General features: G+C 38.3%; 1 protein-coding gene across 2 annotated transcripts in view; it reads left to right on the top strand.

The window, feature by feature from the left end:
* The first annotated feature begins 340 nt into the window (after nucleotides 1–340).
* tmc5.L (transmembrane channel like 5 L homeolog) overlaps nucleotides 341–26077 on the top strand; it is a 53112-nt gene continuing 27375 nt past the window's right edge. The window contains exons 1-4 of one of the 2 annotated variants that reach the window (XM_018236346.2): nucleotides 341–582; nucleotides 22004–22135; nucleotides 24657–24868; nucleotides 25116–25214. In XM_018236346.2, coding sequence (XP_018091835.1) covers nucleotides 22062–22135; nucleotides 24657–24868; nucleotides 25116–25214 — 385 coding nt within the window. In that variant the 5' untranslated portion in view covers nucleotides 341–582; nucleotides 22004–22061. Of the gene's footprint in view, nucleotides 583–8648; nucleotides 9222–22003; nucleotides 22136–24656; nucleotides 24869–25115; nucleotides 25215–26077 lie in introns of those variants that run through there. The other variant, XM_018236345.2, reaches the window with a different exon arrangement.

Here is a 26077-nt window from a genome sequence, read left to right as displayed (position 1 = left end):
GCAACTAAAGCTCCCAGAATCTTAGCGTTAAATCTAAATCGCCGGCAGGATGGCACTCGGAGTGCTTTGTTTTACAAAGTCGCCCGAAGTTTCCCTGTGAAGCAAAAAAAAGGCGTACGTTTTCGCTTTGCAAATTGTTTTCCCGTTACCTGCTTTTATTACATCCCCCCTAAGGTGTTCAAGAGCATGTTCAAAGGCCGGTTCAAATTAAAATGATAATGTCATACATATGAAACCTTTGAGCAGACTTGAAGCCATAAAAATCAGTTGGACAGCCCTGACCTAGCAGGTAGCAAAAAAATAAACTTTCTGTATACACAGCACTGCCATTATCAACCTGTCTTATCTGAAGCAACCCGATCCTCCAGCATGTAGTAACTTCTCTTCCCGATCCTCCACTATCCTATGCAGCTCTCTAGTGTCACATAAGAACCGCCCACTGCCTAGCAACAAGCAGTCCTAACTGCACTGAAAGTATTGAGACTGCCGACACCAGAAGTGGGACATTTAGCTGTCGATCCAGGACTGCCGGCTATGGGCAGCAAATCGGGAGTGTCACATGAAAAGCGGGACATTCGGGAGGTATGTAATATATGCGTTACCTCTGGACATATAAGTTTACAATGGTGAGTCAGGCTGTGGGTGATTATGTATCAGGGCTCTTAGATGTCCTGGCATGTCTGCTTTATGCTTTAGGGTTAGTTCACACGAGGAGATTTGGGGGGCTGCCTCAGCGTGTCTTCCCATAGGCTATAATGAAAAGTCGCCTGCGCTAAAGCACAAGCAGCGCTTCGTTTTCCGAAGTCGCCCGAAGTTTCTTCCGTGAGGTAACTTCGGGCGACTACGGAAAATGCAGCACCGCGTGTGCTTTAGCGCAGGCGACTTTTCATTATAGCCTATGGGAAGACACGCTGAGGCAGTTCGGGGAGATTGACACCCAGAAGACGAGGCGATTAGTCGCCAGGTGACAAAATCTCCCCGAATCTCCTTGTGTGAACTAACCCTAAGAGTTGCTTCTTTTTGCTAAACTGCAATCCAATCGTATCTAGTTTTATTGCGGGCGATTAGAATTTGATGAGGGGTATCAGTTACCAAACTACAAAGGCAGGAGAGAATGTGTTAATTATATATGATCTACGTTTCTCTGGAAACCAGATAATTCCCACTGTCTTGGGAAACTGAGCAGGTCCCTGAGATGGTTATTTACACTATTTACAAACAGGTTCTCGCAGATGGGAGATGCAGGTGTTAGCACTGGCCTAGCCCCACACCAGTTAAGTAATCCAGAAACAAATACAGAGCCAATACCTTGCATGCAGCAAACACTGTGATCCCAAATTAATTAAATGGCGCTCCAGACACCCTTACACACGATCAAATATTTCAGGACTACATGTCCCTTCCTCAGTGATCACATGGGGATCACCTGCATTCAAGGAATTTGTTTCTATTTACACTATACTACACACGGCAAAACATGAATGTGTTCAACATCCAGTTGTCATTCACGTCAATAACTACTAAAGGAAAAATAATTCATGTAAACAAAGTACCTTGGGGCAAACTCACTAGCCTGCTAGCACAGGCTTCGCCAGGCGAAGTTTCGCCAGGGCGCCGCTAATTCACTAAAATCTGAAGTTGCGCTCAGGGAGGCGAACGGTAGTGAAGTTGCGCTAGCGTTAATTCGTCAAGGAAAGCGAAGTTACGCTAGTGATGCCTAATTTTCCTAATTTAAAGTACAATGGACGTATATGTAGCAGCAAATACATTACACTACACAAGCCTGGGAAAGCTTCATAAAATGAAATAGAGTTGTTATTTTGCCCTATACATGTGCCCACTGTATAGTTTAGGTGCCATATGTTAGGAAATGTAGGGGGGAAGGAGGATACCCCCCAAAAAATTAACGATCTTTTTCAGCCTATCACTCTTAAAAAAGGAAAAGACGCCAGCGTTTTTTGGGACTTAGAAAAAATTTAAACTATTTTTGAAGCAATCCCTATCTACTCTATTGCACTTCACCTGGTCTGAGGTGGTGAAGGCAAATCTGGCGCAAGAGGTAACGTTCAGTAAAATGCGCAAGTTAGTGAATAAGCGTAGTTACGTCTCATCGCCATAGCGCAACTTTGCCTGGCGTAAGGGTGCGAAGTAGCGCTAGAATAGGTCCACTTCGTTAGCGAATTTACGCCAGCACCCGTTAGTAAATCGGCGAAGTAACGAAATGATGTCACGCTGGTGAATTTGCTCTAGCGCTTCGATCATTAGTGAATTTGCCCCCTTATATCTAAAAAAATGTACTGTGGTCAGAATTAGATTGTAGCGTGCTATTGGTGGCTTGGAACAGATAAGCTATATGACTGCTCCCGCACATACCTATAGTCTGATTGTACAGGAACCAAGCTAAATACAGTAGTGGTTGTAACGAGTGGAAAATAAAGATAAAACATTACTCACATGAAGAGACTTTTTGTTTTTCAGCTCTCAGGTTTGGAATTTCAACTGCTGTACGATTGCCAGGTCATAGTTACCCTAGCAACCTGGCATCAGATTAAAAAAAAATGTTGCAGTGCATACATTCAGACCTCCCAACATTTGAGAATTGGAAAGAACAAAAAGTTCTGCTGTGCTCAGCCCAGCAACTTTTTTGACCACACCCATTTGTGTGGCCACACCCCCTAAATACCATGTCCACTTTACAACATTTGGTAGGTTATGGAAAGTCTGAACACATTTCTGGGGGTTTTAGGGTCATGTTTCATGTGTTCTTACAGTTTGCTAATGAAAGTGAATTGCCCTTTAAGCTGAATGTCTCAGTTCTCCTAAGAGACCTGCTTATCTTAAATTGTTAAAATCATTTATTTGCTTATCTTAAATAGTTACAAATGTATTTAAGTGCAGGTGCTAAGTGTTCTGGGCTCTCTGCCAAAAAAGGTATTTTTTAATTGAGTTTTAGAAACTTTGTATCTTTTTCTGGTGTCTATGCTGTAGATCAAAGGGAAACTTCAGTAAGAATCTGGGACTGCAGGCTGAGCTGTCAAAATCAGGACTGTCCCGTAAAAACAGGACAGTTGGGGGGTATGCAAACATTATCTAAATCCTTTTGCCCCACATGTTACTTGCACTGGGGAGTAAGGACTCAGCATAGGACAGAACTGAGACAAACTGACACAGGTATCAGCTTTGATAAATATATCAATTTGACATTTCCTGATAAATAGCAAAATTGATTGAACTGCTGGGAATCCTTCTGGATTTGATAATAAATCTGTCCCACAGTGTTGTAAAAATGAACTGCCCTTTTAATGTAAATGTGAAATTCTCCAGCAAACAAAAAGCAGGAGAGCTGAAGATAAAAGAAACCGAACAGTAAAAACATTACTACACAAACAAAAAGCGGTGGGGTGGTTTAAGGTAGAAGGGGAATGTTCTCTTTGAACTTTACAGAGCACTATTTCCTTGTACCAGCTGATACATGTATATGTGCTCACAAATTCATACTATTTAATATCTTGTTATTCAGTGGCTAACCCTTTTATTAAAATAGGTACCAAGCAGGTAGGAAGACTTCAAAAAATATAAACTTTTGGTCATTCTCCATATTGTCTGACAATGTGGCCTTTCTGCAATGTGCAATATGTGGCTTGGATGCAATATTTATATAATATATACTAAGTGCAGTTCTGCTGAATACAGTTTGTATGGTGGCACGGGGGCTTATTAGGTATACCTGGAGTAAACTAAATCCTTTTCCAGGAACATCAATTTGAAAAAACAATGCATCAATAGAAACACCTAAAATTAATGTTACGACACCAGTGTTATTTACTGACATTTTATAGATGAGATAAGCATGACAACAGTTTTATGGAACAGTTAATGATGTCAAGAAATGGTATGAAAGGGCAGGTGTTTTCCTGAACAGCAGGAACTTATGTCTGGTGGAATCATAACAGGACAAGTCCATGCCCTGAGACATTATAAATGTGGGGGTTGACGAATGGAGTGATATAATGGCAATGGTTTTCTGTAGGTTAACAACCCATAGCAACAAGTTAAATGCTTTTAAATAGCTGACCATTAAATGCTAACTGCTGGTTGCTATGAATCAGGAGACCTGTTGCTAACTTGTAATTCTATTTTTAATTTACTCTCAAGTGTGAAACTGTGACACGTTTAAACTTTACAATTTCGACAGGACTGTAGTCCTATACAAAGTAATTAATACACATGGCGTATAGAAAACATTACCCAGAGGTCCAGGCCTGGACTGGGAGTCAAAATAGGCCCTGCCATTCCAAGTACACAGAGGCCCAAACAGCCCCCTACCAGCCCACTATATGGTAACTTTCTATGGAACCATACAACAGCCTGTTGAGGTCCACTGCCAGTGTCGGACTGGCCCACTGGGATACCAGGAAAACTCCCGGTGGGCCCAGGTTTCAGTGGGCCCTCCTGCTTTTAAACTCATGGCCTATTTCATGGCCATTCCCTATTATCTTACTAGGAGAATAGAGGTTGAGTGAGGAGAGGAAGAAATAATACTTAGAGTGGGCCCCTGGTCTAAGGGTTTTGGGTGGGCCCCTGGTGTCCCAGTCCGACACTGTTCACTGCTTATCCAGGAGGCACATTTTCTAACTAATTATAATGACCAAAATATCCATGTTCAAGTGTTAGTTCTCTCTAGATGGCGAACCAAAAAAAGGAAAAATGTAGGGCACACTTCCTCATTAAGTAAAACTACTGTTTATTATAACATTAAGAAACACAGGTGGCTGCTGTGAAATAGACGCCTAAAACGTTTCGGGAACGCTCCTAAGTCATAGGCTTATGATTAAGGGGTGGTCCCGAAACATTATCTTCCTGCCAGAACTTTCTTTTTGTCCTGCGGTTCCCACGGTAATGCTAGCTCACCCACAGCAGGAAAGCAAAAAAATTATTGCATGTGGAACTTCAGTATTTTTATTGCTCTTAGTCTGGGACAGCTGATAACTTTACAAAGAAAGAGACATAAAAATTACAGTGTTAAAACCCCTTGCAGTTACATATGAAAAACTTTAGTTTTTCATGAGTCTCCATTAGTTTGAGTTGCATGAGGAGGAGTGTTGGTTTGCAAATAGACGTCACTGGCCAGGGGCCCATAAACCAGTATTTGTTGAGGAAAAGGGTGCGTAGCTTGGTAACAGTAGGTTAGGAAATAAGCTGGTTATGCCTAACTACATTCATTTGGTCATGTCAACAAATGGGCATGTAATCAGGCCAACAATTAGGTTATTACTAGGCCTGGGCACAGGGCTGGAAATAGTGGTAGGCAATAGAAGTATTTGCTTAGGGCTCAACCATTTTGGGAATGAGTTAGTATAATGGCTTATGGGCAAATGTGTACCTGGGCAGCAATCCATAACAGCCAATCAATAATAAGCTTTCTTTCAGCCAGCTGCAGATACAATAATGAAACCAATGTAATAGATATAATCTTTGCAGAGTTAAATATATTTTGTTGTTAAACCCCATAGCCTCTAGTTGCACAACTGCCAGGACCAGAAATATTGCAACCTTCTGTCATGCTATTCAAAATAGCCTTTTTAAATAACTCCAAATATGGTAGCAGGCCAGACTACTAAGACCGTATATGTATTTTTGCTGCATTTTTAATGTTTTTGGAGTGGCTATACTAGCCCTTTAGTGCTGTTTGCTATTACTAATTTTAGAGCTGAGAATCTCAATTTTCATGTTGGTCCAATAGCAGCCACGTGTAAAGATTAAATTCTTGGTGGAACTCACTGTAGACAGGTAGCATCTCATGCACACTACCACAGTATTGCAGAACACGGGAATACGATAGGAATAAGCATTGTGGAGGAGAAATCGGAGGACACTAGCATTACGGTGAGACAGGCTAAGGTCAGGGCAGGCAGTGCACATGAAGAGTCATAGAGGAGGCAGTGGGTCAGAGCCATTTGCAAACAATCAGAATCCGAAGAACAGACACCAGTCAGTAGGTAGGCAGCAATCCAGCAAAGTCAAGTGTGAGGCACAAATACTTGAGGAGACATTAAACCTTAGATTTTTCACTCTCTTGATAAATGAATATTGCCAACAAAGATATGTTTTCTTCTTTTACAAAGGGCTGCATTAAAAATAGAGTGAACCTATGCAAAAGTTCAAAGTTCAAAATGAAAATCATGCTCTTACCTAAAAATAGATGAAGGATTGGGGAGACAATAGCTCATATTCTGGATGCTTCCTTCATTTGTGGTTAGTGAAATTCCTATTGTTGTGCGTGAAGATTTTTGGAAAGTCTTGCTTTTCTTACAGGAAGTTCCTTCAAAAGGAATATTTGAGAACTAATCCAACATTAGAGAAAAGGGGGGTTTGCAAAGAAGAAATTGTATAGAATTATATAAAAGGAAGATGGCAGATATATTGTTTTATACTGGTTGGTCTGTCTGTCCATTTGTTTGAGTTCTGCAATAAAGTCTATTGAGATTGGCCTACTTAGGCTTTCATGGGGTGGGAGGGAATGAAGTAAGAGCAGTGATTTTAAGTAGGAAGATTTAAATTGAGCACATGTTTCAGGCCAGGCTATGCTTGAAGATGGAAGATCACCAAAATAAGACATTAGCCGGCCAAATCTAAGGGGTCTATTTTTCCTCTAAAAATATTTTTTTTTTTTACAAATTTCTCTAAAACCAGTGAACCAGTGAACAATCAATGTAAAAAGATGCAAGCAAGTACTCATTTGCACAATTTTTTTCAAAATCAAAATACTTAAACCCAAACCTCGAATCATAACAAATCTGTTCAGGAAACATTCTAGGTTTTTGGTTCCTGGGCTGTAGGATAGAATAAAATTAAATTGTATAAACAGTAGAGCTTGGCAGGCTCTTTGAATAATGAGTAGAGATTTATTCTTTGCTGTGTTTTGATGTATGTCATGTGTATAATGCCTACATTAATTTACAATTTTGGGGTGTTAAGGAAAATAATTTCAGTATTCTTGTTCTGCATTATTCTTGGATCTTGGGTATAATATAGTGGATCATGTACCCCCTACTGTAAAATATAAGGAAAGTATAAGTCACAGAGGATTTCCATGACCATATAAAAGCATGAGGATTATAATACAGACCCAGTGTATTCTGAAATGTAGATTATTGGTCTTATTCATATTAAATCCACAGTTCCCAGGAATTCAACAAAGATTCCATAATTCACCGGAATAATTCATAGTCTCAAATCTCGAGAATAAATACAGTAGGGCAGAGGTTCCCAAACTCTGGGGCTGCTGCCCCTTCTGCGACCCTGGGGTTGGCCTGGAGCAATATCTGGGGGAATGGGGAATCAATTTCAACATCAATTAGGGTGAGATTTGGGGAGAAGGTGTATTTGCTCCCCTAGATATCCCTGAAAGTCAATATAGTAGATATGATTCAGATTCCAAAATTCATTATTTCATAGCTGTAGATTCAGGTGTCTGTGTTGCATCTCATGTGCAATAATCCAAGGATACAAGTGCTCTTGATACAGGGTTATGCCCCAAACATGTAGTGTGCCTACACTGCTAATAAACACATTGCAGTGTAAAACTACTACCTGAAGCTGTTTTGATTCAACTTGTACCCTTAAATAGAGTGTAAGCACGAATTTGCTATTGGTTTATTGTCGGAACTGTAGCTGAATTGAACTATAGATGAATGGGTAGATACAGTATTATCTATAGCTGAGTTATTTCTAGAGGGAAGAATGCTTTTAAATTGAAGACACAATGGGATGCATTACAGTATGAATGCTGACCCGCCACATTTGTTTAGATATTCTAAAGTGTATCAGGGTGAAAGGGACCGTAAAGTACAGAAATTAGGAACCTCTTAGAAGTCCACAAGTGCAGTTAGCCAATAGAGGCTCCTGATTATGAAGTTGTTTTTAATGTATATATCAGATGCAGAAAGAATACTACAAATGCGAAAGGGTGAGGTGTTTGTATAGACCTTTTCTAGACCGCTGTTCTCTGGGGCAATTCTGTGCATCAGACTGCTCAGGTTGCTGCGACACTTACCCTCACCTCCTGCGCTTACCTTTTCAGTGTTGGAATGGGTCAAGGAGGAGGCCACATTTTATTTGTGCTCTCTGCAGTAGGAAAGCCAAACTTTCCAGTTTCACAACTGTACCAGGAGCAAATGTTTTTTGCCGCCTGAGGCCTCATAGCAGGAGTGGACCTGCCATTTACATGGTATTAGTACACTAGAAGCAATGCAGCAACAGCCTTTTATTCTAAAAACTTCAGAGCAATGGAAGCTTCCACAAATCTCTGTTATTAACTCTACTAATCTCGGAACAGATGTAAAAATGGCAACACACAAAATAGGTATTGGAAGTTTTGATTATGATAATGTATGTAGTATAAATGGATTGGCAATTTGATTTATCAAGCCCGCATTAGGGTTAAACATATTGGAAATGTCAAGTATAATAGACCCATAACACATAACAGAATTGCCCCTGAAAAAAGTGCAAGTTAAAAAGACCCATGTTTATGTAATAACCTCAGCGTACACTTCAGAAAAAATAAATATTACACTTCAAGATGTAAAAAAGCAACAGGACTAGTAAGAGAAGTAAACGGTTAAACGTGTCATTGTGGGAGAAGCAGAGGAGCAAGAGGCAAGATAAGAGTGCAGATAAAGAAAGTGCCTGAGGGAAGGGAACAGGTGGAACTCAGTTGGATTTGCATTGTTACAGACACAATTGTCTCTGCACTGACAGCTAAAGGAGGGTACGAGGCAGAGACTGTGAATCTGTTGTTTGCTGAAAACTCTGAACATAAGCAGTACCAACCTGCCTTCTAGGAATCTGCAGCTAAGACCCTACAGAAACTTCTGCATAGTAAATTCTCCCCCATTCCCTCAACAACGGGATTTGACAGCCATGCCAGTGATTTGAAACATGTATTGCACTGCTCTGCAATTCCTGCCACTTTAACAGCACTTATGTTTGCCAGCACATTCAAATATCTGCCAGGATAAGGCACCTACAGAACATCTTTTATCCACCTTCTGGGCTGTGGCGCAGGCAATGATCTTGCACCAGGAGACTGACAGTTCTGACTACCTGTGCCTCGGAGCTGTGGATATAACTGGAAACACTTGTATGCAAAGAAATTTCACTTTCCCGGTGCCACAGTGCTGCCGAGTCTGTATGAGCTCCCTTCTCAGCAAATGAAGGTACAAATCCTTGGTGTTGCTTGCTTATGTTTTCTATTCTGCAATTTGTAAAGCTGTTTTTACATCAGAAACTTCTGTAAAGTTTATAGTACGTCAGACCTGGTGTGATCCATGTAAAAGAAATCTTGGATGAAAACTGGTGTAAAATGCAAAAGGGGAAAAAGTGGCAGCACACAATACAATTTTTTCATAATATTTTTACTTTAGCAAGCCAAACCTTCATACTTCATACCAGCTTTGTAAACTTCCCTTCATATTCACATAAAATCTTTTGTACATCTTTAAAAATCTGCTTGATTTTGCATTCTGTAGCATGGAGATGTTTGTATTTAAATGCAATAAATCCTAACACAGCTTTATAAATATGCCCCTGTAAATGTATATTCATGTTTTTAATTCCTTAAACGGTATGTCATTTATTTTGTTACTCGGTTTAAACTATATGCCGCTCTGGGCATTTATAAAAATACTATAAGAAACGCAATAATTATGGTCAGCCTATTAAACACAAACTGGCATCTTGTTATAGTTGTATTATAAATATGGGGTAATGTAAGAAAAGTCTAAGTTATGTAAATTTTACAAGTCCCAACCTTTAAGCAAACACAGTACATACGAATATATATGATTTTTACCATAGTAATCCAAATTCCTTTAGTTAAACACAGGTGAGCTGTAATGATACCTATTATCCCTCTTTATTAGATAAATGTTGTCTTTTAAGATTATCTTGTCTATCAGCATGATAGAAACATAGCAGTGCAGGAATTCACACTGATATTTGCATTTGAAGTTTTCCTTAGAGTGTTTTGTTTTTTTTTTTGTTTTACTGTTGCCGAATGTCTTGCCTCTAGTCACACTAGACAAATGGGAGCAAAGCCACACTGGGTGCTGGCTAGTGAGTGTAAATTATCCCTATGGCTATTGCAGTCATTCTACTGAACCTTGGTAAAACCTACAGGGCAAGCTAAACACGTTATTTGGAATTTGTTACTATCTTTATATTTATTGGTAAAACATTGTGCAAAGGAATTCAGATGCAATGAAACTTTGTACTTAAATCATAAAATATGAATATGAGCAGGTTTCCAAATATTTCATTCTGTCATTGCCTCCAGCTATTTCCATGTATGATATATATATATATATACTTTTGCCAGCAAAACTTTGCCAGCGCGAACATTTCTAAGTGAATTTTCTCTAGCGTTACTTTCTTCCTAGAGAAACTTAGTTACCATTCCTAAACATGAAATAATGCCAGCGTTTTTTATATTTTTTATGACTTTTTTGGTACAGAGGATATTATGTCACTGGCATAATGTTGAGGATGTAACTTCATCTTATCAATTCACCAGGTAGAAAAAAGATATAAAAAAAAGTATGTAAAAATTTACATTAAAAAAGTAACCACCAGGTCTCCTGACCTATAGCAACAATCAGCAAATAACATTGAATGATTATTTATTTGAAAGCAAGCACCTTTTTGTTACTATGGGTTACTGTTATATCGCTCCATTTGTCACCCCCACATTTCCCACATGTCTCAGGACATGGACATGCCCTTTTGTGATGCTGTCAGACATAAGCTCCTGCTGTTAAGGAAAATTACTGCTCCTATTTCATAACATTTCTTGACATCATTGGTCATTGACTGTTCCAAAACACTGTTGTCATGCTTATTTCATCCATGGACAAAATCATAAAGTGCCAGTAATAATTAATGTTTGCTATTTCAACACACTTCACTCCTGATACTGCCTATTTATACAATTTCAAACGTTTTCTGCAGTGAAGTAAATGAGCTATCAAAATTATAAAATGCCATTAGTGTAATTAAAATAATTCTGACCACATTGCCACCTGTTAATAAATATTGTTTTTCCGTAGCATCTAATGGGTACATAAAGAGGATACTATGGGGCACATTTACTTAGTTCGAGTGAAGGAATAGAATAAAAAAAACTTCGAATTTCGAATGATTTTTTTGGCTACTTCGATCATCTAATTGGCTACTTCGACCTTCGACTTTGAATCGAATGATTCAAACTAAAAATCATTCGACTATTCGACCATTCGATAGTCGAAGTACTGTCTCTTTAAAAAAAACTTCGACCCCCTACTTCGCCACCTAAAACCTACCGAGGTGCAATGTTAGCCTATGGAGAAGGTCCCCTAAGATTTTTTTGGTCGTAGAAAAATCGTTCGATTGATGGATTTACCTTTGCCAGTCGAATATCGAGGGTTAATTCGACCCTATGTAAATCTGCCCCATAAACTGAATATTGCAGAAAGGTTATAGCCATTGTTAGGGGATTATTCACCTTTAAATTAGCTTTTACTGTGATGTAGAGAGTGATATTCTGGGACAATTTTCAATTGTTTTTCATTTTTTGTTATTTGCAATTTTTGAGTTATTTAGCTTTTTATTCAGCAGCTCTCCAGTTTTCAATTTCAGCAATCTGGTTGCCTGGGAACAAATTACCCTAGCAACCGTGCACTGATTTGAATAAGAGACTGGAATATGAATATGAGAGGGCGCATATAGAAAAATGAATATTAGAAAGTAGCAATAACAATATATTTGTAGCCTTACAGAGCATTTGATTTTAGATGGGGTCAGTGACAGCTGGAAAGAGTCAGATAATGAAGGCCAATTGAAAGGTTGCTTAGAATACTATAACATACTAAAAGTTAATTTAAAGATAAACCACGCCTTTACACAATATGGAAAGCGACCAAAAGTTTTTATTGTTTGCAATCTTCCTGCCTGCTTGGTACCTGCTTTGCTAAAAGAGTTAACAGGATGTTAAAAGGGTTGAATTTGTGAGCACATTTATGATCTGCTACAAGGAAATAATCTGTAAAGTTAAAATACCATATTCCCTTCTTACATAAACTATGTTTCCATTTTTGTGTTGTGATATGTTTTTTTCTGTTTCCTTCATGTTCTGCTCTCATGCTTTCTTGTGAAGCTTGCTTGAGAAGTTCACATTTACATTAAAAGGGCAGTTCACTTTCTCAAAATTTTGGGGCAGATTTATTATGGATTAAAGTACGGATTCCAGCAGGATTCCCAGCACTTCAATCTGTTTTGCTATTTATCAGGAATTTATTTTGTATCAAGTTGATATCATAGCTGATATCATAGCTGATACCACGCAGTTAATTATTGTTACCAAACTGTTTTAAAGGAGAACGAAAGCTATGGAGGCAGTTTATTGCCAATAGATTAGCTGCAATAGTGCAAGCTATACCACTATATTTATTTTGTAGAATGCTTTACCATACCTGAGTAAAAATCTCTAGAAGCTCTCTGTTTAGAATAGCAGCTGCCATATTAGCTTGGTGTGACATCACTTCCTGCCTGAGTCGCTGCCTTACTAGGGAAACTATGATCAGATTTTCAACAAATTCATGTTTTGCTGTGTTTAGTCGAGTGTAAATAACCATCTCTACTACCAGCCAAGAGAGTATGATCATCCACTGACAGTGTATTGTCACATAAACACTTTGTTTCCCTAGAAACTCATAAATAATTAACACATTTTCTCCTGCCTTTGTTGTATGTAATTCATGTAACTGATACTCCTCATTAAATTCTAATTACGAGCCATAAAACCAGATACGATTGGATTGCAGTTTAGCAAAAAGAAGCAGCTCCTAAGCATAAAAGCAGACATGCCAGTACATCTAAGAGCCCTGATAAATAATCACCCCCAGCCTGACTCACAATTGTAACCTTATATATTCAGAGGCAAAAACACATCAGCACTTACAATGTAGTCAGAGGTGATCCTTACTGCCATGCCATGTCCCTAAAGGTGGCCATACGGACTGAGTTAGCACCTTATTTGCCGTTGTATGGGCCTTCCAACAGGCCTGTCCAACCAATAGCTGCCAGAGAATCAGGCAGGTTTCAATTGGGCAGGTTTATGGTTTTCATAGTGGTGAAAACTGCATCAGCTTGTTAATGCTGTCCTTGCCATAACAGGTGGCCATACACAGGGAGATACACTCATTTGGCGATGTCTCCAAACTAGCGGATATCTCCCCGATATGCCCACATTGGGATCCGATTGTGGCCCTAGGGCTCAACGATCGTATCAGAATGGAAGCCATATGGGTGGTCTGATTGGGGCACTGCATCAACAAATCCGATGGGATTTTTTACCCTGCCTCTCTTTCAGCCAGGTATTGATCTGGGAATCCCGTCGGAGGGCGCAACACACGGCACTGTCTGTTGGCAGATTTTATCAGCCCGTGTATGGGGGCCTTTACTGTTGTTGCCATGCAATCATTTGGCCCTCAAGGTGGGCATATAGGGGAAAGACCCCCTTATTTGGTGTCCTTACCAAATGAGTGTGTGTGAGCATCCATTCAAAAATTGTTCTTTTGTTGCTAACTGTATTTAGGATTCCCAATAATAAGTATAAAGGAAGACTATACCAACTAGAATTATGAAGTAATCCATTATGTTGCCTTGTGAGTTCCCTCTAGTGAACACTGCTGTGGAATAATTAACATTTTTTATTTTGATTATGCTTACTATAATTGTATTTAGCTGATGATCCGACATGGCAGTTGTGCTCCTAGTTTTGGATTGACAACCTAAGCATCTGCTTGGGATTCATCTCGGTTACCTCTCCTGTAAAGTGGCAAAATAACAACATAATTCTAAATAAAAAAATTCTAGGGATGCACCAAATCCAGGATTCAGTTTGGGATTCAGCCAGGATTTGGCTTTTTTTCAACAGGATTTGTATTTGACCACAGTCTTGTGCCTGGTCAAACCGAATCTGAATCATAATTTGCATATGTAAAATAGGGGCGGAAGGGGAATCAAGTAAAGCAAAAAAAATCCTTTCCTGACCCTCATTTGCATTCAGTTCGGTAGTGGGCTTAATCTTTCATGAAGGATTCCAGGATTCAGCCGAATCCCAAATAGTGGATTTGGTGCATCCCTAAAATATTCTGGCTGTGAGTAAGCAGATGCACCCATTCATATTTCCATCAGATCTCTAGCTTTACCAATGATAAAGAACAAATAGTGTCTTTTAGACAAATATTAAACAACAATTCTATGATCATATTTACATTTCATTGAACTTGTAACTAAAATGTCATCAGAAGGCTACTATTTGTGTATGTGTACTCTGTTATTTACATTACACCTATATCTTACACCAACAGGCTTACTATATAACTGTCCCCAAACACAACTAAGAAAATATTTAGATAAACTTACAATGAGGAATTTAACAAAGGTGTGACGCATTATGTGGAAATATTAATCTGTTCTTTGCAGGAATATTACAGATCATGACCTATTTAAAAAAGATTTTTTTGGTATCTCTGCCATAATATTCAGATAAAGTGTAGACACGCTGTTTACCTTGTAGCCCGTTTAGGGTCTTGTAACTGTAGAATAAAGCAAAACAGAAAGAAACTCAAGTAATGGAAGGTGACTGTCAATCATTGATTTATTGATTTATTAGTGCTTGCAAAGTTGTGCCTGTTTTTTGCACTTTGTCATATGGTCTATGGGGTAAGACAGGTTTCTGGTTCCAATGGCTGTGTGGCCTTGAATTATCTTTAAGTACTGGTTATAAAACAGTATGCCTTAAATACTTTTCTTTGAACAACTACACAAACTTGTCACTGGCTTTTATCTCTTTTGCAAAGAGAAGCTGGAGCAATATACTGGAATATAGTATCTCTGCACATGTGTGCTTCAGGTGGCCTCAAGATGGAGTGGAGTGTGGAGACAAAAAATTTGGCACACGTAGCGCAGCATTTTTGGACCACACCCATTTGTGTGGCCACACCCCCTAATTACCATGTTAATTTTGCAAAATGTGGCAGGTTATGAAAGTTTGAACATATTTCTGTGTTTTTTTCCCCCAGTTATTACAGTTTTGCTAATGAAGGTGAATTGCCCTTTAAAGGAACAGTAACATGAAATTTTTTATATAAAAAATTCATATGCCCTTAACAAAAAAAAAACCACCAGCACACATTTAACTTTACATTCACAAAGACTTTATTAAGAAATATCTTACCAATACTCCTCTTCTGAAAAGGCGACATGGCGACGGTCCATCTGGCGGCGCTCGATTTCTCCTCCCTGGCTATCTCCTATAGAAGGTGGATCGTCGCCATGTCGCCTTTTCAGAAGAGGAGCGCAAGCGGATTATTGATAAGATATTTCTTAATAAAGTCTTTGCGAATGTAAAGTTAAATGTGTGCTGGTGTTTTTTTTTCATTAAGGGCAAACAAATGTTTTATAGAAAAATATTCATGTTACTGTTCCTTTAAGCTGTGAGTAACTTTTCCCAAGGGACCTGCTATCTTATAATGTTACAATTACTTATTTGCTTATCTTGGTTGCTTATCTAGATACATTTGAATTGTTACAAATGTATCTTATCTTGTGTTCTGGCTGTTCTGGTCTCTCTGCCAAAAGCCAATTAAGTTAGAAACATTGTTTCTTTTTCTGGCTGTTCAGTGCAGAGAAAAACTGAACTTTCCAGTACAAATGAGGGACTGCAGGTTGAGCTGTCAAAAGAGGGACTGTCTCTCTAAAAATGGGACAGTTGGGAAGTATGCCACACGGGGCTCATTCTTAGCAGGCATTTGCATCTGTAGTGTCAATGATCTAATATTGTAAGGCAATTGCCACATGGGGCTGATTCTCGGCAGGCACTTGCATCTGGGATCAGGCTGCGCTATGTATCTAACACCAGATTGGATACAGAACTAGGTGCAGAACACATCAATAATGGGCACAAGACAGCCCTGTTCTTCCTGACAGCCATAGGGCTGGATTTCTTCAGTTGAGTAAATAGAGCCTCATGAGAAAGGAAACCCAGAGAAAGTAATCTCCTTTTCACCTTGCTTAATCACAAGCAATTGTATTATATCCAAATGTATTGCAAATAAATGACACATACGCATACATTTCGAGGCCCATTTAGCAGCATTCTCTTTTCAGTAATTTTTGAGGTTTTTGAAATGACAAATAAACTAATTTTCTCTTAAACCACAAATGCTATGTTATTTATTAAAACAGCCTAATATAAAAAGTACGAATTTAAAAAAAGGCTGAACAAAGCGCTAAAAATACAAAAACCTTGAAAACCTCTAAAGATTTTAGGTTTTTTTGGATCAGTGTAGCTCTTCTATGGGACCTCAACTGCTTTTACTCGCTGAAGTTTTGTATTTTGTGGTTTTTACTCTTACATACTCACATTTTTAGCGTTTTAGAGAAATTTTAAAAAAAACTAATTTTTTTGGGCAAAAAATTGATTTGTGAAAAAAATGGGAATTTAAATGTTAGTAAATAGACGACTTTTAGTCTTCTGTCTGGTCTTTTTCCGGTGACACAAAAGCTGAATCTACCAGAAGGTTAATTGCTTTAACCTTAGCTGATCATTGTCTTCTGAAGGATTTCACAAATGAGGAAACACCTTGGAAAAAATACAGCTACTCACAAGGCATAGTTTCCGCGTTCGATCGTTAAATAATGTAGGAGCCAAGCCAACTGATTAGCTTACACATAATAAATCACACAGGAGAAAGAAATTCCCTGGTAGCTTGACAGTAAGTTGATTGTCAACCCTTCCTTGTGAATTCTGTACACCTAATTTCCTGCTTATGTCTGGCCTAAACTGCATGGTTTCTGGGTGGAAAAAAAGAAATGAAAATAAAAGGCAATATTTTACTGTTATTGCACAAACCATTGCATTCCTTTCTGCATATTTGCATTTGTACATGAATGAGAGTGACCATATTGTTTGCTCAGACTCTATGCATAGAAATTAGCAGGATGGTGGAAGCTACTGAAAATATGACTGACTGTGAGGCTTTTGGTGTCCCCACCAATATACCAGTATGATGGAAGGCTTATAACTGAAATCATTCTCATGACAGCTATTCAACTTTGGGGATCAGCTGGAATACCGAGTTACTTACTTATCAGAGTAGACTATTTTTCAGATTGCTGCATGTTCTTTTAAGACTCATATGGAAACCATAGAAAGTTTTAGAATGTGTCAGCACAATCTTGTGTAACTTGCAACACTGTTGTCTCTGAGCATTTATTATTTTTGTGAGTGGCTTGGCTGAAAATGAGAAAATTCAGGTAAATTCTATGCGGCTGGAATTGGTCAGAGAACCAGTCTCTGATGTGCACGAGGAAACAGGCTGCAGAATGCAAGAGCCCAGACTGACATGAATGTTTACTTCCAGGTCATCAAATCACTAGGTTTCCCTAAGTGCTGCCATTCAAATCTAATTTAAAGTACAGAAAACTGCAGCAGTTGTGGAACAATAACTCCAATAATTTTTTTGGCAAATCAGCTAAATGCTGCCCTTACGGCATAAAAGCATAATGAACTGTCCTAAAAGCAGAGCACCCAAGAAAGTAACAAGACCACACAACAAACAGTACAAGGTCGGTTTCATAGGTAGTAGAAACGGTTTCATAGGTAGTAGAAACTGGAGTTACCTTATTTATTATGGTAGCATTGATGGAGAATTTCAGGTTTGGTGTTATAGTCTGAATTATTTCTTATGGTAGGTATAGGTATAAAATTGAAACAGTTTTGTGAATTAGCAGATTTTTTCCAAGTGGTTTATATGACATATTTAATTCCGTTTTAAGTTTTTTTAGCCTTATCTATGCTACCATTGTCCCAGTTGCAGCCATACTTATCACCACCCTCAGTCCTTCCATTGTGTATATATTATCCTACCATGAAGCCAGAAAGATGCCAGACTATATACTAATCATTGACTGGTATTATTTACAGGGCACCAGTGATGATGTAGGAATTGTGCACGTTTCTGGAGCTATCAAATGTAATTACCTGTGTAGCTAGGTAATCTTTGCCTTAGGAAATAATGGTACCTAACCTGTGTGATTAAATGTATGCAGTTAATTACAAGATATTTGCCACCCATGCAAAGCAGGCCTAATTGTCAGTGTAATACCAGTGATTTCTTTAGACATGCCCTGTTGCTACTACTTACATATGTTATATCCTGTCATCTCTTTTTACTATTCAGCAGTCTAGCCAATGTTGCTCCCTTTGCTCCCCTATGCATATTTTTTTAGTGCTGGAGCAGGTCAGGAGAAGCACCTATAGTGCAGAAAGCAGAATTTCAGCTCTTTAAGCTATTAGGAGTGGCATTTTGCTGCAGTAGCTATCATACATGTACATTGTTCTCTAAAAAGGACACTCACTAACTTAAAGGTTAAATGAGGTGGAGAAGGTGAGAACATGGAGTGGATTAAAGTCCTCCACCCTCTCATTATTTTTCAAAAGGATTTCCTTCGAACTTATTTTCTATGGGTCCATGTGGTATAGGTAAATAGTTGGATATACAGACTGACAGACCGACAGATAGATAAACAGATAGATAGACAGATAGATGTTAAAATGATAGTATGCTTTTGATTATTAAAACAGTTATTCTGTTATTCTGCACTTGTGTAAAACATGGAAACATGTTACAACATTTAGTGTTATAACATAATGTATGAAATGCAATCTATTGCATTATTTTTAAGTCAAGGTTATATTAGTAAGGGAACTTTAACCTATTCATATGAAAGGGCTTATCTTCCATTTTTATTATATTAAATAGCCAATAAAGTAGCAGCCCTTTGCCACCAAGACATGTCCAACTTTTACTAGCTTCTTTACTTCCTGCTCTCTTGGCTGCCCTTACACCTACCTGTCTTGGACTGTGCTCTGTTCTGGCTCTGTGTATGACATTACCAGGTGCTGGGTGGGGGGTCCCAAGAAAATTCATATATGGTAAGGGTCAAGAGGGGGAGATAACTTTGGGAAATGGCAGAGCATCACAAAATGGTTAGACGCTTACTTGCCTTTTAAGCAGAAGCAGCAATGTTTCATACTTGAGTAGCCTCCATCAGCTGTGAGTAATCCTTGGCTATTACAATCAAGAGTTCTGGGGGTTTATTTCCTAATCTACAGATATTGTATTGTATGTATGGTTTAAAGTCTATCAGTTCTGTTTCTGAATTAGCCACACGCCTACTGCCTGAATTTCTTGTAATAGTCAGGTCAAAGATACTTTCCAATATAGAAGCACTTTCAAGGTAATTAGCTGTTTCCTTAGTGGAAGCTACTGCAGCTATTTCTCACACAGTATCCAACAAGTCACTATGGAACCAAATGGATTTTGTCAATAAAGGACAATGATAAAAAAAGAATTTAACACTTTCATCAGTTATTTCCTAGCACCTAAATCGATTGTCCAATTCTCCCAGCCTTATCCATAATCCTGTGTTATGATTCAATGTAAAATACAGCAATGTTTATACATTTTATAACATCGTATTCCTTTATTAAAGACGTTTTAAAGCTTCATGTTTTGTTAGTCTGCACTCTCGTTATTTGTTCTGTAGAATTTAGACAAATATATTCCAGGTTCACAAGGTGGTTTGCCTAGCACACTACATTTGGGGCAATGGATTCATGTACACCTGGTTTAGTATGGTCTGGTCAACCTTCTGCATGTGTGTTATGAGGCACCCTTTCTTGGGTCACAGGCAAGACTAATTTTCAGCTGTGCGGGTGTGGATGCTACTCACCCATCAAGACCATACGGTTTAGTGCAAGCAGTATGAGTACACAACAAATATCTAGAGACCACCGTTCTTAAGCTGGCCACAGATGCAAAGATCCGATCATGTGAATCAACGTATGATCGGACTTTCCCATCTCCCAACCTGCAACTAACCATAAAGATCAAAGTCTTACCATTCAGAAGTAGTAAGAACAGATCAGCCAATGTTCTGCCCCTGACAGCAATCGTACGATAGTTATGTCCGACAAAGCTAGTGACAGTCTCCCTCTGAAAATTGTATGATTGACAATACACGCAGAGATATTATCGGCAGCCGACAGAAATTTTCTAACCTGCCTGATCGACCAAACGACCGATCTCCGCCAGACGAAAAATGTCGGGACTCTCCACACAAGGTCCGAATATCGTACAAATCCTCAATTCATACGATCGGATCTTTGCGTCTATGGCCAGCTTTAAATGTAGCAGCTCAACTCATCGACAGCAGTTGCAATCTAGAAAATGATAAGCTTTAAATGGGTTCTGGTGCTCGGTTCTGTAAATGTTTTCAGCACAGGGCCTTTGTGCACTCTAGACAAACTTCTTCAAAAAGTGGTGTCTGCCATATTAATAGTGATGTAGAATTGTGGGACCAGGGCAGGACATACATGAATACAGTGAGAACAGTCCTCTACCTGTAAAACTGTATTTTACACATCAAGAACCAAGAAAAGGAAGCAGAAAAGATTCTAATTTGGATAAGAGCCAACAGAGATATTTGATAGTCTGCAGTGAGTTCTGGCTGTCCATGGTAACTAACTTGTTATTTTTTTTAAATTTACAGCTGTCTTTTAGAAAAACATTTGCATGAACTTCTATTCCTATCTTTTCCTGAAATAGAAATATAGATATCTGATACTTGAACAATATGGAAATTGGGTGAACAAGTTTTACAACACTGACTACTCAAAACAAAGACCCATTTTATCTTGGCACTGCAAGATGTTTTATTTTACGTTATCCACTTCACATACATTATGTTCTTATTCATGGCCCAGTGCCCACTGGTATGTTAAAACTGCCGTCCAGGAATAAACAGTATTATACATTTCACAAAATACAGGCCATTGCAAAATGTAATATTCAAGGTTTAATACATACTAAAATAATGAGGCAGAAATGTAAGCTTTTATCAAAGTTCTGATAAATGTGAGCATCACTTCTCCAAATACTTAACATACAATAAATATTTTAGAATCATATTTAGCCTAGTGGCACAATATGCATTTCTGCATTCTCACTGTCTTTGCTCCATGTTGTGTGTGTACTTACAGGTGAACTCCACCCATCTACATGCTAATAAACCAATGCTGTGCTCACACAACGGTGAGCAGTTAGTGGATCATTTGTCACTAGGCTAAGCCTGCACTGTCCTGTATTTTTTAAAATATATATAGCATCTCATACAGGTCCTGCACTTTAACGCTCTGGTTGATCTAGTGGTAAAGGTTCAGTATTATTTGTGAAAGTACGTATTGTAAGATTACCATGAGAATTCAGGTAGGGAATCAGTTCAGCCAGGATAGGGGTTAATAGTATTTTTCCCCAGCTGGCACATGGGGATATTTGTCGGCTGTCGCACACATTTATCTGAGCTTCTGGTGGCCAAACCATATACTGCCCAGTTTTTCAGAAGTTGCCCAAAGTTTCCTAGAGAGGCAACTTCACGTAACTTCAGACAATGAAGCTCCATGAATGTTTTCCCAAAGTTGATTTACTTGATTGCCACTCAGAAAGCATTTCAAGGAGATTTGTTGGTAAAGCAGATTTAAATGCAGACAATAAATATTCCTGTTTGCCAGTACCCTAAGACTCAGGGAGAATCCAGTTAGTTTCTGAATCTATGTAACCCAGCCTGTGTTCTGATTCTGCTCATACCAAATTTCTTGGTGAATTGCCTTGCCCTCTTGTGTATGACCTAGCCTGCCCCAAGTTTCTATCTCAACCCTGACTATACTTTCTCAGTGTCCTTCAGCCAAAGTGATTCTATAAATTATATAATAATTTCCAACTACAGCAATTCTATATAATAAATCCTAGCACAATGTATCTAGTGCCAATTAAGGCTACTCCATCACAATCATGTGTTGGTAACATTCATTATTTCATTATTTTCTTTTTGGCAGAACTGGACAAAGACTTGATTGTTGAAGCGGGGGAGTAAAAAAGAAGAATCAGAAAATAATGTCTCGCAAAAATAGTGATGGTTTTATTAACGAAGCCTATCATGATTCAGAAACCCTGCAACTGGACAGAGGGTATGTCTGCTATGTGATCTTTCTATATTACATATTATGGCAATGAGGCATGAGAGATTTGTCACATCATCAATACATATTCAAATTTTCAAGCATTTTGAAAATTACAGCCCTGTTTGGGACATGTGTATTACATATGCTGTTATCTCAATATTTTATAGTTGGGATGTTTAGCAGTATTGATGTTATAGGTGAACAAAGGTGAAATAGTTTTCCTTGGTGCCTTCCTGATGCCAGGAATTCTGAAATATTCAAGGTATTTTACTTTTTTTGTGTTTGTAAATTGCTACAGACGTAATTGCTCTATGCTACTAGAAATAGCATCTTATTGACAAATATGCTGTTAAAACACGAAATGGTGTATGCTCAGCCATAGACCACATTGATTTACATTCCTGGCATCAGCTTTTTAAATGAGTTTGCAGCCCTATGCTGTACATTTTATTTAATTATGCAACATATGTCATCTACTCTGGCAGTATCCTCAGTTTGGCAGTATCCTCAGTTTGGCAGTATCCTCAGTTTGGCAGTATCCTCAGTTTGGCAGTATCCTCAGTTTGGCAGTACTCAGGGGAAGCCATGCTGATGAACAAGCTTCTGTCCCTATGAAAGGGGACCTGTCACCCAGTCATAAAAATCTGCATAATAAAAGTCCTTTTTAAATTAAACATAAAGTTCAAATTGTTTTTTTTTTTTTAAAACATCCATACCTGTTATAAACTTGTTTAGAAGTCTCAGCTGTCAACCATATATTGCCTGCCCTAGGCATAGAGGGGGGCAGGAAATTACTTGCACTTTCCATTCTGCACTTCCTAGATGTCATTTTACTCCCCCACATTCTCCCTCCCTCCTCACCATCTAATTGTGAAGCCAGTGCATGGGCATGGGGTGTCCAATTCTGACACATAAACAATATTTTGGCATGATGCAAAGCTTGCCTTAAAGGAAAACTATACCCCCCAAACAATGTAGGTCTCTATTAAAAGATACTGAGTAAAACAGCTCATGTGTAAAACCCTGCTTCATGTAAATGAACCATTATCATAATAATATACTTTTTTAGTAGTATGTGCCATTGGGTAATCATAAATAGAAAATTGCCATTTTAAAAAATAAGGGCCGCCTGAGCTCGTAAGATTCACTGTGCACACATACAAACCACATGTAAGGTCACATGAGCCAATTAACAGACAGAGTTCTGCCTTTTGCTTTCTCACTTCTTCCTGTTACAGTTGTAGTATTTCTGGTCAGGTGATCTCTGAGACAGCACAGATAGAGTCACAAAATGGTGTCTCAAGGCAAGAGATGCAAAAGGGCAATATTTATGTAAATATATATTCCAGTTTGGTAAGATTCTTTAATATGTCATTCAATTTGATATAATCTGTTGCTTAAGTATTCATTTTGGGGGTATAGTTTTCCTTTAACAGTGTTAACAAAATGGCTGCTGCCTACATGCTGTGATAGTGAAGACAAAAAAATTTAAGATTTAAAGGGATACTGTCATGGGAAAACATGTTTTTTTTCCAATACACATTAGTTAATAGTGCTGCTCCAGCAGAATTTTGCACTGAAATCTATTTTTCAAAAGAGCAAACAGATTTTTTATATTACATTTTGAAATCTGACATGGGGCTGCCCCAGTCATGTGACTTGTGCGCTGATAAACTTCAGTCAGTCAGTCACTCTTTACTCCTGTACTGCAAGTTGGAGTGATATCACCCCCTCCCTCCCCCCCCAGCAGTCTAACAACAGAACAATGGGAAAATAATCAGATAACAGCTCCCTAACACAAGATAACAGCTCCCTGGTAGATCTAAGAACAACACTCAATAGTAAAATCCAAGTCCCATTGAGACTGATTCAGTTACATTAAGTAGCAGAAATAACAGCCTGCCAGAAAGTAGTTCCATTCTAAAGTGCAGGCACAAGTCACATGACTGGGGACAGCTGGGAAACTGACAATATGTCTAGCCCCATGTCAGATTTCAAAATTGAATGTAAAAAAATCTGTTTGTTCTTTTGAGAATTGGATTTTAGTGCAGAATTCTGCTGGAGCAGCACTATTAACTGATGCATTTTGAGAAAAACATGTTTTCCCATGACAGTATCCCTTTAAATAATTTTTAAAATGAAAGTGAAGTTTATTTTGCTTGACTAACATCATAAAACAGGATTTGGAATGATTTCTTAAGGTGACAGGTTCCTCCCTTTAGAGACAAGGCCTCCTCTTAGCTTTTCTTTTTCTATCATGGGTGTCAAATAGGTTTAGGTTTGGAGTGCAAGTAATTGGAACAAAGGTGCCATAAAAATCTTAACCATTTACGCCAGCCCTACATTTAGGCAGCTAACACATCTGCACTTGGATTCCTGGTAAAAAAGAAAGTTGTGTCTTAATCATGCCAGTGATATTTCTGTTTTATAACAAAGCCGTCAGAAAGACTGGACTATAAACATACTACAATATTTTGTCTACTATGGCACAAAGTGTATAATTTTCAATGTTTTCAATATTTTATAGGCGGTATAATACATCGTTCTCGAGAGAGAAGTCGTCGTTCTACAACCCTAATCCTTACAATGATGATAACATTGGCTACGGTGAACAACCACCTGAAAGGAGGCAGAACAGAGTTTTTTTGCCAATGAACTCAGTGAGGCAAGATCCAGAATACAGCCAGCAAATTCCAAGAAACTTTGTTCCAAACAATAATCCCTATGGTGGAGACTATAGTAAGTAACAGAGATGGAGTTTTAGTTTTGTGTATGGCATAGATGTTAACTTCAGTTAAACTTTCTGTACAAATGTTTAAAGGTCTTAAATGTTTCCAAACAAATCAGCACTTACCTTAGTCTAGGTCGTGACATTGCACTGTTTAGATTTTATGTGAAATGCTGGTGAACAGTAAATTTGCATAAAAGTTTGCAGTGACCATCATTAAAATTGATGACCAGATCTTCTTTTCTGATTTTTTTCTAGGCAATCCTGCATTTGAACCAGATTCCAATACAGTGGCACCTTATGATTATAATGGCACTAGACACCCATACTTTGGCAGTGGGGTTGACCTAGCAGAAGGTATGCTTTATCCTATCACTTTGCAAAAAATAACACAAATATTTGTGTGCATTCTCTTTAGGTCAGTTTTTTTAAAAAAATTTTGGGGTTGTATTTGAAAGTAAAGATTTGTAACTCAAGTTTGCCTTGAGTCAAATTTGTTCAGAATTATTTGGTGCTAAATAACATGAAGGCAAGTATGAATTTATTATTTAGGACAGTTAGGGGCAGATGTATTAAGGGTCAAATATCGAGGGTTAATTAACCCTCGATATTCGACTAGGAACTAAAATCGTTTTGACTTCGAATATCGAAGTCGAACGATTTAGCGCAAATCCTGCGATTGAACGATCGAAGGATTATTCGTTCGATCGAACGATTAAATCCTTTGAATCGAACGATTCGAAGGATTTTAATACAACGATCGAAGGAATATCCTTCGATCAAAAAATCACAGGCAAGCCTATGGGGACCTTCCCCATAGGCTAACATTGACTTCGGTAGGTTTTATCTACCGAAGTAGGTGGTCGAAGTATTTTTTAAAGAGACAGTACTTCGACTATCGAATGGTCGAATAGTCGAACGATTTTTAGTTCGAATCGTTCGATTCGAAGTTGAAGTAGTAGTCGAAGGTCGAAGTAGCCCATTCGATGGTCGAAGTAGCCCAAAAAACACTTCGAAATTCGAACTTTTTTTAATTCGAATCCTTCACTCGAGCTTTGTAAATCTGCCCCCTACACTTCAGTAAGAACATTTTTGGGGGTTATTTAATAAAATCCAAATGTTTCTAGTTTTTTTCACTAGAAAACTTTTAAATTTTTAGAGGGAAAAAACTAGAATTTTTCGAGATTAAGGGTAGGACTACACGGGCGTTTTCGGCGCGA

Source organism: Xenopus laevis, chromosome 9_10L (assembly GCF_017654675.1).
Source record: "Xenopus laevis strain J_2021 chromosome 9_10L, Xenopus_laevis_v10.1, whole genome shotgun sequence".
In the NCBI taxonomy this organism is placed as follows: domain Eukaryota; kingdom Metazoa; phylum Chordata; class Amphibia; order Anura; family Pipidae; genus Xenopus; species Xenopus laevis.
The sequence above is the reverse complement of the archived record's forward strand: the minus strand, read 5'-3'. Positions and strand labels throughout refer to the sequence as shown.